Raw genomic sequence first — 12,348 nt, forward strand, 5'->3', positions numbered from 1 at the left:
AATTGCTTTTTATTTTTAGCTATTTTACTTGGTATGTAGGAGCACACATAATGAGCAATGGTACTTGCCAGTGAAACCCCCAATTTTCCCATGAGTACCAAAATTGTTGCATTTAGTTCTTGTCCTTGCCAGAGTGAAGTTATCTTGTTAACTACACATGAATAATTTACACTGACACGACTCTGTGAAACAAACTACTGTGTGATGGATTGCAAGAACAGTTGATTCAATGATGGAGCAACTGTATTAGTATCTGCTGAATTTTACTAAGTCAATTTTATGGACAGTCATTGCATTACTAGCTCAAATATTAACAGCTCCTCAGTTCTCTGACTCCTAGATGGCGCTGTTCACATTGATCTTGGAGATTTTTGAGACTGAAGCACTCAAGTTGAAATTGCTGAAAAATGGTACATTGATGTCTTACACGATTTTGCTTATTAATACATCTGCTGAAATTATCTCAAGAATTCATGTTTAAAATACCCAATTCATTACCTGAAATATCTAAGCAATCTAAAATACATCTAAAAATTGCATAAGGTTTAAGGAAAAGGAGTGTCAGGTTTTTTAATATACCCTTTACTAATATGTCAACTTCTTAAAACTGTGTCCTTTATTACTGTTTGATAGTAACATATGTTATCATCAAAGAAATACTTCATTCATAATTCCTCTGCTTTTATAATAAAAAGATGCGTGCACTTAGAAATCTGTTTCTTGCTTTAGAAATTAAGCTTTATATGCCCTGGTATACTCCCTGAAGCATCTTAGAACATTAAAAAAAAAATACAAAAAAAAAAAAAACAACCCAAAAAACCAAACAAAACAAAAACAAAAAAACCCCAATCACTTCTGTAACACAGTTTGTTTTGTTTAGGCTGTGCTGCACTTCTGTGTGTATCTAGCATGCAAATATCCACACAGCCATTGTATTAATGTTACTAGAGGTAACATGTCAAGATAGAAAAGACCGTATCAATATTTCTTTAAATGTATTTCCAGAACCAAGTACAAGAGTTGTGGCTTCCTCCCTAGCTTTCCAGTAGTACAAGGCTATTTTCTTTATTGTGTGTAAACTAAAAGGTAGAAAAATCATTAATGTTTGTTTCTGACAGGATGAGAATTTGAGAAAAAGATTATAACTCCCACATAAACCTATGCATAGAGAAGAAAATAATTACAATAATAAAGCAAAGCAGTCTATTGATTTTTTTTCAGAATGTCAATCAGGAACTCAGACAATCTTGCTCCTAGTACAAGAATCATAAAGGACAGCCTACTGAGAAGTATTGTAAGGGGATATAATGTACTTGAAACAAGCTGATGTGCAGCCCAAGATTTTTCCTAAACACAAGCAAATATTTTGCAAATGTATTTCACAAGAAAATCCCTTGACTTAAGCACAAAATGTGTTATTAGTCCATAAATAAAAAGTTGCAAAGTATATTTGAGGTATTATTGAAGCTGTCATCAGAGTGCTGAGCGAGAATCTCTAAAAATATCTTTCAAAAAATGTGACCAGTAGTCAAATAAGCAATAATAGTCTAGAACTTTGAACAGAATGATTTAATAAATCAGTAGGAAACAAATACATTGGGTGATTTAGGTCATATTAGTCCTGTTACAGCTGCAGAAATGGAAAGCATGTTATTGCATCCAAACAATACTTGCCAGCAATGAATTTCAGCTTACAGTTTGAGAGAAGTCAAAGAATGCTTGACTGCCTTTTTCCTTTGTAAATCAGTTGCAAATACTCGGCAAACAATGTTAAAAATTGTGAGGACATATGCTAGAAAAATCTTAGAAAATATTTGTTTGTGTCTTTGTTCTGTAGCTTAATGCTATTCCCTTAGCATCACTCTACACCACTCACAGGTCAGCTAAGGGAGACTCTTCAGTGAAACAAGTCAGCTCATCCCCAAAGGCACTGATGTGCTGGATGCACAATGCTCCCAGCCTTTGATGATTACATAGCCAGAAATTTAACACATGATATCCAGCTGGAGAAAGAGTGATAGAAATTTTGAATGACAATATTAAGATACTGCATAAATCACACTTAAGAACCGCATATTGCAGGCAGGATTTTTTGAATTTGCATATGTTAATTACTTGAATCCAATTTCATGTTAAAATCTAGCTTAACCAGCCGCACCTTTTAGGTGATGATTTGGACTAAGTACTTTATATTCTCTATATAGAAAAAGCTCCAAATCAACCAATTTTAGATTGCAAAGAGATGAGACAAATTGCCAATAGATTAGAAACATCGGGAAGAGAGAAAAGGGAATGATCAAATTCAGACATGCAAACAGAGCTACCAGCCAAGGAACATACAGAATGGAATAATATATAGAAGTTTGAATTATCTTTGAAATGGATGATCATATATATTTTTTTTCAAATGAGCATCTTAAAACAAAGACCCCATGTGAGGAGGATTTTAAACTACCTCACGGGGAAATATGTTTTCCATGAAGTGAACTTAATTTACTTTGACAAGGTATCTAGTATCTCAGTCTTGGCTGACTGCTGACCTGTACTGTAGTCAAAGCATGGAACTAACTTCTTGTCATAGATCACTGCAAATACTCAAAAGAACATACTATTTCTTGCCAGAAAGTTTAAATAAAATGGATAGAAACTGGATTAGAAGTGTGCTACAGTTTAGGTACTAGTGTTAAGAGCTCCACGAGTTCAATCCAAAAACTCTGCCATAAGAAGCAAACGATCTTTTAAAAATTATCTTATTTCCCAGACTGTCCCACGTTAACAATTTGGTAGATGAATTCAGACCTTCAGAGTACTGGGCTTGTGTACACTGCTTCTACATAAACTAAGGTTAACATTTTTACATCATCAGTCCAAATAGTACATGCTATTATGCTTGCATTTTTGTATCCAGCTTATGGAAAATAATAAATACATCCAATTATTATACAAATGTGTGGTACATATATAGGTGGCATAGCAGATGTGGAAAAAAAAAAGGTATTTAGTACGTATTACCAAAGTAGATACTATTACTCTGTTAATTTTAATACATTATAGCTAAATATTTTAAAATAAATACACTGTTCATCCCATTAGTTAGTGTCTTTCAGTAGTTTTTTTGAGCTCTTAAATTCGACGAACCAGATCAGTACATAGGTTTTATAAATTTCTTATATTAAATTAGTTTGGGCAATATAGATAAATAGGTAGAACTAACAGATTGTTAATCCTAAATTAACATGCTGCAACCAATGAAGGAAACCAGCGCTTTCATTCTCTAATACCTGGAATATAGATCTTGTTAAACCTGTTAGAGTCCTCCTACAATCCAACAGAAAACTTTCTCTGGGTTACTGTTTTGTAGAGGCAATACTCTTCATTTTCTTATGGTAGTGTCCATCTGCTCTGCAGATTCAACCTGGGATAGCTACCTGAAAAAGATAAAATAATTTCTTAGCAGTCACGTTTGACATCAGGCTTTCCTTGGAATGATTATTTGATTCCCGCCCCCCTGCCCCAGTTAAAGACAGTAAGCTGATTAATGAAATGCCACCAACAGTAATTAGCTAAAATAGTATTAGATGCAGAATAAAGTATCTGAATGAAGAAACACCCTGTATCCAAACTTATTTGTAGTCAATATTAGAATAAAAAATTATAAACAATCAACTTTTGAAGAATAAATGCTTTATATGAGTTCCTAAATTGTATACTTCATTAGCTAACAATGGATAAAAATAACAGAAGGTGGAAATTGAAATCTGTTCAGATAGTTCAAAGCGAAGTAATAAAATCGAAGCATTGTCTTATAAGTGGAGGTTTAACTTGAGAGGATAACTTATATTTGCTCTATACACAAATTTATAGCACAGTTTATGTGCTGTAAAAGAAGGTGAGGGCCAAATTTTGAGGCGATTAAGTTATTTTGAGGCTCTCTAGGTACTGTAACTATTTTTCACTCCTCCAAAGGATATTTTTCTCTTTAGGCCTACCTTAATGTTTGAGCCATGGAATTCTGATTTTCCAGTTGTTGCTGAGCTGAAATACTTAACAAAACAGTGGTCTCTGGATTCACATCACACCAGTGAATCTCTCGACTCATTTCTGTGTCAGCAGTACAACCAAGTTGAGTCTGGCCAACCAGGAGAATGTCAGGAAAATCTGTGCTTTAACTCCAGAACCCAGATAAGACTGAATATAAAATTACATGCTTTTACAAACCAGCCTGGAGGCCTGCTATGCTTCAAGCACAACCTGTTTTAAGTCAGCTTTAAGTTAACTCCACTTCAGCCAAGAATATCCCAGGACACATCCTTTGAAGCTAGAGGGCTTTGAAAAGCTGTCTGGTATGCTCTAAAATGAGGAGAATAAATAGCCTGTGATCTGAGGTTTTGTGAACCTGAATTGTCTGCTTCAAAGAATGCAAGATTAGTCCTATTTCATAAAATACTGATTTCTGAAGGATTTTTACACCTGTCAATAGGCTGAGTTTGTCAGTCTTAATAATTTTTAAGATTATTAGATAGATTATAGGTAATGATAAATAAACCTACCAGGTATGTGTCTGTTGGGATGTTGTAAAAGGAGGAAGGTAAAACTGAAACCTAAGGAAACTAAGAAACTTAAGATATTAAGCAAGTTTGAAATATTGTGGAAAATAATTCAACATAGGTTCATGCATCAGCGCATTGTATCTGTAACAGTCCAAATGCAGAATTAGAGATGTTACTGCATTGCTTTATCATTATCTTCAGTTAGGGCTTAGATTAATTGATGCATACAAAGAGCTTGCAGCCATTTTCAGTAAAACAGTACCAGGTGTACAGAAAAGTAAGACCTTGATCTGCATGCACTTATGTGTGGGGATTTTACTCACAGTTACCACAGACAGGGATGAATGAGACATTTTAATGATTTCTAATTGATATTTTAGATTGGAGTGTGCCATCTGCTGCTGTGTAATACTAACGGTTATGTCTGCTGTAAATTTGCCTTTCTCCCTGTTTCACTTCAGCGTCTTGGTCTCTGTTGATCTACATTGCATTGTAGTAATAGTTGACTCCAACTACAGCACAGCTAACAAGATAATTCACTTCAAATGTCAGATGGGGCAGTTTCAGACTATACCACGTTTTTCCTATAAGCTTGAGATAATTCTTCAGGAGTTGCAGACATCTACTCGCAAACATATACATCTAAATATAAAGACCCAAATACACAATGAAAAGTAATTATTCTCCACCACTGTGACACTTGCGTAAAATAACTTGTTTCCAGATTTGGTAGCATCAACAGATGGACCCTTTTACAAGGACTTTTGAACTGGTAGTGTGCTTTCATGAAAGGGATAGGAAGAACTTCAGAGGTCTGTTCAAAATTCTTCTCGAAGCTGCTTAAACATACAAATCTAATTTAGCATCTGTATGAAAGGAGTGAAAATACCAGACCATAGACAAAAGTGACATGTCTGCAGAATAAGCATTTTTAAACACTTATCTGGGTAGTACTCATCTACTGTTATGGTGAATTAACTGATATGAAAAATACTTGATCCTTCATATCATCCATCATCTCATCTGTCCTCTTGTTGACGTGGTGGACAAACTAATTAGATCTGAAATCCAAACAGAAAGACTAGATCTGGGAAAAGGCACAAAAAAGGGCAAGGAGGATGGTACTTGAGGGTGTATTTGCAATAGGTGTTATAGATGCTAAAAGCTTAATAGACTCAAAAAGAGATGGGACAAGTTCATTGAGAGCCATTAAATGTGACACCTCCTTTGGCACAGTACATCCCTGAGCCACAAAGGGTGGGAGTCTTGCAAGAGTCTTTGCGGAGATTCTGAGATGTGAGATCCCCTAGATTTCCTGGTGTTACTTTAGCTTAGTTCAGGGACTTTTATTGTTTATGTTTCTTAGCTGCAACTTTCAACGCATCTGGAATTTGTGAATTCGTAACTCCTTATTCTGCAGTTTGGGTGAGAAGTCAACATTAAGACTTTCAACGGAAAATACCTTGTTTCTGAGGATGGAGATTTTTTATGCTCACATGTTAATCAAGATCTGCCTCAATTTTTAATCAGAAGGCAAATTGACTTGTTTGTCTTTCTTTAATTGAAAGTTATGGAAAGTGCCACTTGATATGCTTGAAATGAGCATCAAAGTTTTTTGAAAGGAAAGAACATTTAATATTTTCATCTCTGGTATTAATTCAATCAGAAATATTACTTCATGAATAGAAATCACAATGCATTACTTGAATAGAGTTTAATTGTCTGTAGAATTAAGTGGTAAAATTCTTGAGTAGATGCAGTTTTTCAGGCTGTTGCTTTTAGGAATTCAATCTTAGATTAGTGCCAAGGTGTTCTACTGGATTAAGTGTTCCTGAGTTAGGAATGCTTTTGAATTAGTTCAGCATCTGCCCAAACCCAAAGCATTTCTTGTAGTGGTTAGCTACAATTTCAAATTTTTACATCACGGAACGTTAGTGCTAGATAGATTAGCCTGAAACGCTGGGCTTAAAATCAAACTGCATAAATGAGAAAGACTTTTTTTCATATGTTATGCACTATAAATTGAATGAAGGAAATACAAATCATAGTTGCCTATGCTAACAGAGCGTTTCTGACAGAGAATGGAAATTTCAGCTTTGTTCCTGGGTTACTAAGTTAGCACAATGCCTGACTTCTTGAACATGTTCTCTTTGTAAGCAAAAAGTGTATCAACTTGGATTGCAGTGATTCCCAGAGCTCTTTTTTCTCAAAGTAAAATCGCAACTATTAATCTTTCAGATTTTTCAAAAATATTTATAGCAGGAAAATGTTGACATCAACACCAGATGAATTTATGTCTTTTTCTCTGAAGTCTGCTGACTTGCAAACAACTCTTTGCTAATAATATAGTTCAGTTAGATCCAAAATGTGTTCATATGTGTATGAAATTTAATCCAAAGGCTCACTCTTATCAGGTACTGTTAGAAAAACACTTTGGCTGTGTTGTGTGAATCATTTCTATGACGCAAACTCAATTATAATATAATAAAATAATTATAAAAATGCATTTTAAAAATACTGTTGAGTAATTTTTATTTGTAAAACTTAAGACCAGATGCCTACAGTTGAAAGAAAATGCAAAGGGCAATATACACTGGAACAAAGTAGAAATTCAGTCCAGGCAGGTAGGGTATTTTACAAAATACCTGAGCTTCTTCATTGTTAAGACTTCTCAAAGGTAGGGGACTTGCTCGGAGGGATTGGATGTGGATGTTAAAAAAACAAACAAAAAACAAAACAATCCCCAAACCCACAACTCACAATTGATCTCCTTAGCATAGGCACCTGACATTGTAAGTGTTGCTAAAAGTAACGCACAGGAGACTTAAGTATAAGTAGGTCAGTATAATGGCAGTATTATGAAAGACTTTATTTTCCGTATGAATTTGCTGTTGGAGAATTGCACTGTGGAAACTTGGGATCTTTTAAAATTGAGGGTGAAGATCCTGGCCTTTCTGGAGGGATATAACCCTCCTCCATTTTAATTTCTTCAAATATAGTGTTACTGGAATTAAAAGAAAAAAAAATCCAAATAAAATATATATTTTGCAGTTTTCTCATTTTTTCTAGGAAGTCTAAGTAATTTTAAGTTAATTTTCAGTACCTCAGCTCAATTACTAAAACACTTTAAAAATGATACATAGTTTATTTTAAAGGATATATTAAGAAGTTGTGTAAAATAATCTTCTTTGGTTACTTAAGTTTACTTTAGTTATTATAATATGGTATTATTACAGATCACCAGTGATGAAAAGTGCTAGGGGCCCTAACCTGCAAAGACTTAATGCATGTGCTTATATGTAACCATCCATAGAGCCACCTTGCAGAAACTGAGATTATGATACATTTTTAAAAGACAGAAGAAAAAGTACAATAAGTAGTACAGTTTGAAAAATGTTTGTTCTCATGTTAATATATCTGTTCCAACAGAGATGTTAAGGACAGGAGTCAAAGTTGACTGTCAATAGAGCTCAAAGCCTAATCACAAATTCTAGGTAAAACAAACAGCAGCATTCACTGAAGAGAAAAAAGGTTTGCCCAAAGATTGTTCTACAATACTGTATCCAGTCTCAAATGCTCATGCAATTTCTATTGTGCTGAATTTTCATGGCTAAAAAGCATCTTAAGAAGGATCTGATGTAAAGTTGTCAGTATAAACAAAAATGCTAGAATAATTCCTCTCAAGAGGAAATGTCAAGAGACATTTCCAAGAAGTTCCAAGTCAGAATTATTTTTTTGTAACTTGTCAAAATGTCTTTTTGCACTGGAATGCTACATAGAAAAACTATTTCCCTGTGTTTTAAAGTACCTAGTTTCTGAATAGGCTTTTTTAGATTTCCATGGATAAGCTAAAGTCCACCTTCTGATAGGTATAATGAGCTCATTAAGAATAGACAGTAGAAAAAGTCTTTAGAGAAAACACGTGTGAGTCTGTAAAGAGCGTATTTAAAGCTCAGTTACTTCAACCTTACTTAAAAAAAAAAAAAAAATTACAACTTTTTAAACTTCATTTAACCTTGATCTTACATAATTTTTGTTCATAAATGTTTCTGGAATATTTCTGTTTCCACTATGTTTCTAAAATTTGGTTTCAGCTTTTCATTTTCCTAAAATTGTGCTCATGTTTCTACACAAATTAATTCTAATTTATTTATTTTTAAATTAATTTAAAATGTCTGACTGCATCCAACTGTAGTATTTCAGGAAAAAAATATTGGAATTTCATGTTACAGAAAAAATAATATTGCTTGTACTGTTGAGATACATATTACTTTATTTTCTCAGAGGATCATTCATGTAGCTAGGATATATATGAACTGAAAATCCTAAAATTTCAATGTACTTTGTAAGTATCATTTTAATTAGTGAGATCTGGAATTTAGTTCGTTTTAGGTGTTGAAGAACAGAACTGTTGCAGTGCTCCGTTTATGTTTGATAATGTTTTTGATCTGAATGCTAGGTTCACTCAGTATTTTGTTTTAGTATCTGTTACAAATGCAAAGGGAACGCGGCCAGTGCCTTCTTTCTTATGTTGTTGTTCTTTGAATATTGAAGGAATGCATAGAATACTATCTCACCCGAATTATTAAATTCTCTTTTTCTCTGACTCTTCATTGCTGTTACTATAGTGATCTACTCTATAAGATCATCTTATTTCTTGCAGATGAATGATGCTATGGGATTTGAATTGCCATGGGTGTATTTTGTCAGTCTCGTCATCTTTGGGTCATTTTTCGTACTAAATCTTGTTCTTGGTGTATTGAGCGGGTAAGCATACACCTTTTTAATCATGAAGGCAGAGTCCTGAATTCAGTTGCCATGAACACACAGGTTATCTTATACAGGTGAGACTTCAGTTGTGATGACATCTTTTAATAAACATCTATTTCTTCTTCCTCTAATTAGAACAGAAACAATTTTCTGTAGCTATCATATAAATAACATAAAAATACCCAAATTGGAGTTTAGACACACAAGTATTTATTCTTGATGTCACTACTTGCGGCAAAGTTATAAAAAGGACTAATAATTCTCCTGCAATTATTTAAATGTTATTTTAATTCCTCATCTAAGGCATCACATCTACAACATAATTTGGGTAAGTAAAGAAGTTAAATAATCTTTTTTCTTCAAAAAAAAAAAAGCCATCAGCTTTCAGTGTTGAAACCTACGTGATCTGGCAGCTGCAAAAAGGACTCTGCTGTTTAATGAATGACTGAATCATAACTTATTTCCTTACATTTTACAGGTAAATGATGCAATAGGATGTGAATGGCCATGGATCTATTTTGTTAGTCTTATCATCCTTGGCTCATTTTTCGTACTTAACCTGGTTCTTGGTGTACTTAGTGGGTAAGCAGTTGAGTTCACATTGTGTATGCTACTGCTACTTGTAAGATGGCCTCTGCATTTACTCAAGCTTCTCAGCGATGGCTTTTTTGCATGCACTTGAGATTCTTATGTCATCCTACCAGTGTTTGCTCTTTTCACTGAACTGTCTGATTCTAGTGCCTGTATCTGTCTGACATCATGTTCACCATGCTTGCCAAAAATATTCATTAAATAAGGCACTAATCTCCTTATTCTGTAATATTCCAGCAGGGAGAAACATTGTTTTGCACACAGATGGGTGGTGCACTTGTACAAATAGTCTCCCCTATAGTTATAGGCAAGTGTCCTTTTCTGAAAGCCCAACTTTTGCTTTTGTTCAAATATCCATAAAGTACTTTGAAGTGTTATTTGTGTTTACCAGTCATGCTGCAAAATATTTTTAATGAGGGCTTCAAGATCTGTCTTACAGAAAGAGTATGGCTAGGTTGCCTTCACACAAAGTGTTTCGTGCTTTCTCTATTACAGTGCTGTGTGCTGCTGTGACAGCCTGCACCAGAAAGCTGATATAGTAATCAATAATAAGAAAATTATTATAATTGTATCTATTAACTTTTAGTTATACAACAAATGATATTGTTCTGGCAATCTTAGGCAAGCTGTGCCATCGTTGTTAGCCCACAGAAAAATTCCTCTTGCATAGAAGGCAGCCTGACACAGTAGTTGATGGTGTCATCACACTGCTGATTGTGTGCACGGCACTGTTCACGGCTTTGTGATGTTGTACGTTAGATTTGAAAGGAATTATAATGCATTATTATAGTCCTGGAAATTAGGCAATCAAACAAAATTTCCAGTTGCTGATATAACTATGTTAAAAGAGTGTTTTTATCTGATGAGTGCTTTTACAATGTGTTTTTTAAACTTGCAAGTCATTTATCTGTGATAGATTACTGTTGCATGCAGGAAGCTAGGAAAAGCATAGTTTTAGCTTGCTGTCAGGATCACTTTACAAAGCAGATGTTTAAAAGCAAAGACATAGTGATAAAACACACTGATTTTTAGATTTAATTTCTTCCTTCCAAGACCTATCCTGTAAAGTCTAATTTATACAGTTGTATTGGCTTTGTTTTATTCAGGGACAGCTTTCATGTCACAGTCACACTGGCCAAAACGTATGAGAAAGAGAGAGACAGATAAATGAGGGTAGTTGTGGTGTAGTTTATTTCTTCTTTTGATACTGTTACCTAACATTTCTGTGTGACTAGACTTCTCACTGAAGTCATTAGAGGATTAGGTGTTTACAGTTCCTTTCCCTGGCCCTTAAGAAGGTCATAAGCAGCAATTAGTTTTCTTCCTGTTGTGTGAAGATGTCCTGTGATAATAGTTAACTAAATACTGCCCATTTCCCTTGCGTGACTCAAATTGGTATTGGTTTGAGGTTTTTGTATTTTTTTTTTTAAATAAGTTGCTGGGAAAGTAATGCCAGATTTTTGTTGTACGTGTTGCACTGAAGCCTTAGGAATTGAGACTACTTCACAGCTAAGCTTTACATTTGATTTAATACATTTAAAATACTTCATAAGACTTGCAACATTACAATATGTGTGATATTTGTTGGAATATGGACTTCTTTAGCTGCTGTTACAATACAGGGGAAAAGGTGTCCCCTTGTCCTTGGGTTACATTCTACACACAAGAAATCACCACTGATTTCTAGGTATTGCTTGATCTGTAGAGCTCTAACACTCTTCAGAACCTTTGCTGGCTTGCCTTCAGTTTCCAGCAAACAGAAATGGCAGTGTCAAGTATGATGTGAACTCTCCTTAAATTCGTAAACTCATTCATTCCTAAATTTATTTGCTGCCACCTAACTACAGTGTCACCTGAGTGCTCAGGGTGCTTGATGAATTGTTTGAATACGTTTCCCCTAAACATGTGAAAGAGCCTTCCTAACACTTACACACAGAAAACAAAACCCTGAAGAAAATTATAGTAGTAAACTGATACATGATAAATAAATAGCATGAATGATTGACATTGAGAGCAGAAGGAGAAAAAAGAATAGAGTATTTATAAAAGATACCTGTAATACCAAACTAATAGTTGGTACATAAGTGAAGGAAATGTCCTGTCGTGTTTAAAACTCTGACAATGGCCAGTGTGGAATACTGTTACACTGGTTTGTTTCGATCACTAAAGGCCATTTCTATATAAATAATAAATATATTTCACATATTTTCTATTCAGACCTCCCTGTCTGAATTTTATGGGTAAAAATGATGTGCAAGTAAAATCCCGTGGGTGTGTTTATATTCCTTAGGTAATATTTTTCATTCTGAGACAGGCATTGAATGTGTAACACATGCATTCTTTTTATTTAATTTAAGAGTTACTAGCTCTTTTGTTTTATGCTCTTCAAACCATAGCATGAGACTTGATTTATGATAAATCTACAAAGAAAGCTAAA

The 12,348-nt window shown here is 34.3% G+C and overlaps 1 protein-coding gene across 2 annotated transcripts in view; it reads left to right on the forward strand.

Moving 5' to 3' along the window:
- Positions 1-12,348, forward strand: part of CACNA1D (calcium voltage-gated channel subunit alpha1 D) — a 195,715-nt gene that overhangs the window by 80,882 nt on the left and 102,485 nt on the right. For both annotated transcript variants that reach the window (XM_086755918.1, XM_086755919.1), the window contains exon 8: positions 9,799-9,902. In XM_086755918.1, coding sequence (XP_086612044.1) covers positions 9,799-9,902 — 104 coding nt within the window. The remainder of the gene's footprint in view (positions 1-9,798; positions 9,903-12,348) is intronic.

Source organism: Chlamydotis macqueenii, chromosome 10 (genome assembly GCF_036417535.1).
Source record: "Chlamydotis macqueenii isolate bChlMac1 chromosome 10, bChlMac1.mat, whole genome shotgun sequence".
Lineage (NCBI taxonomy): Eukaryota > Metazoa > Chordata > Aves > Otidiformes > Otididae > Chlamydotis > Chlamydotis macqueenii.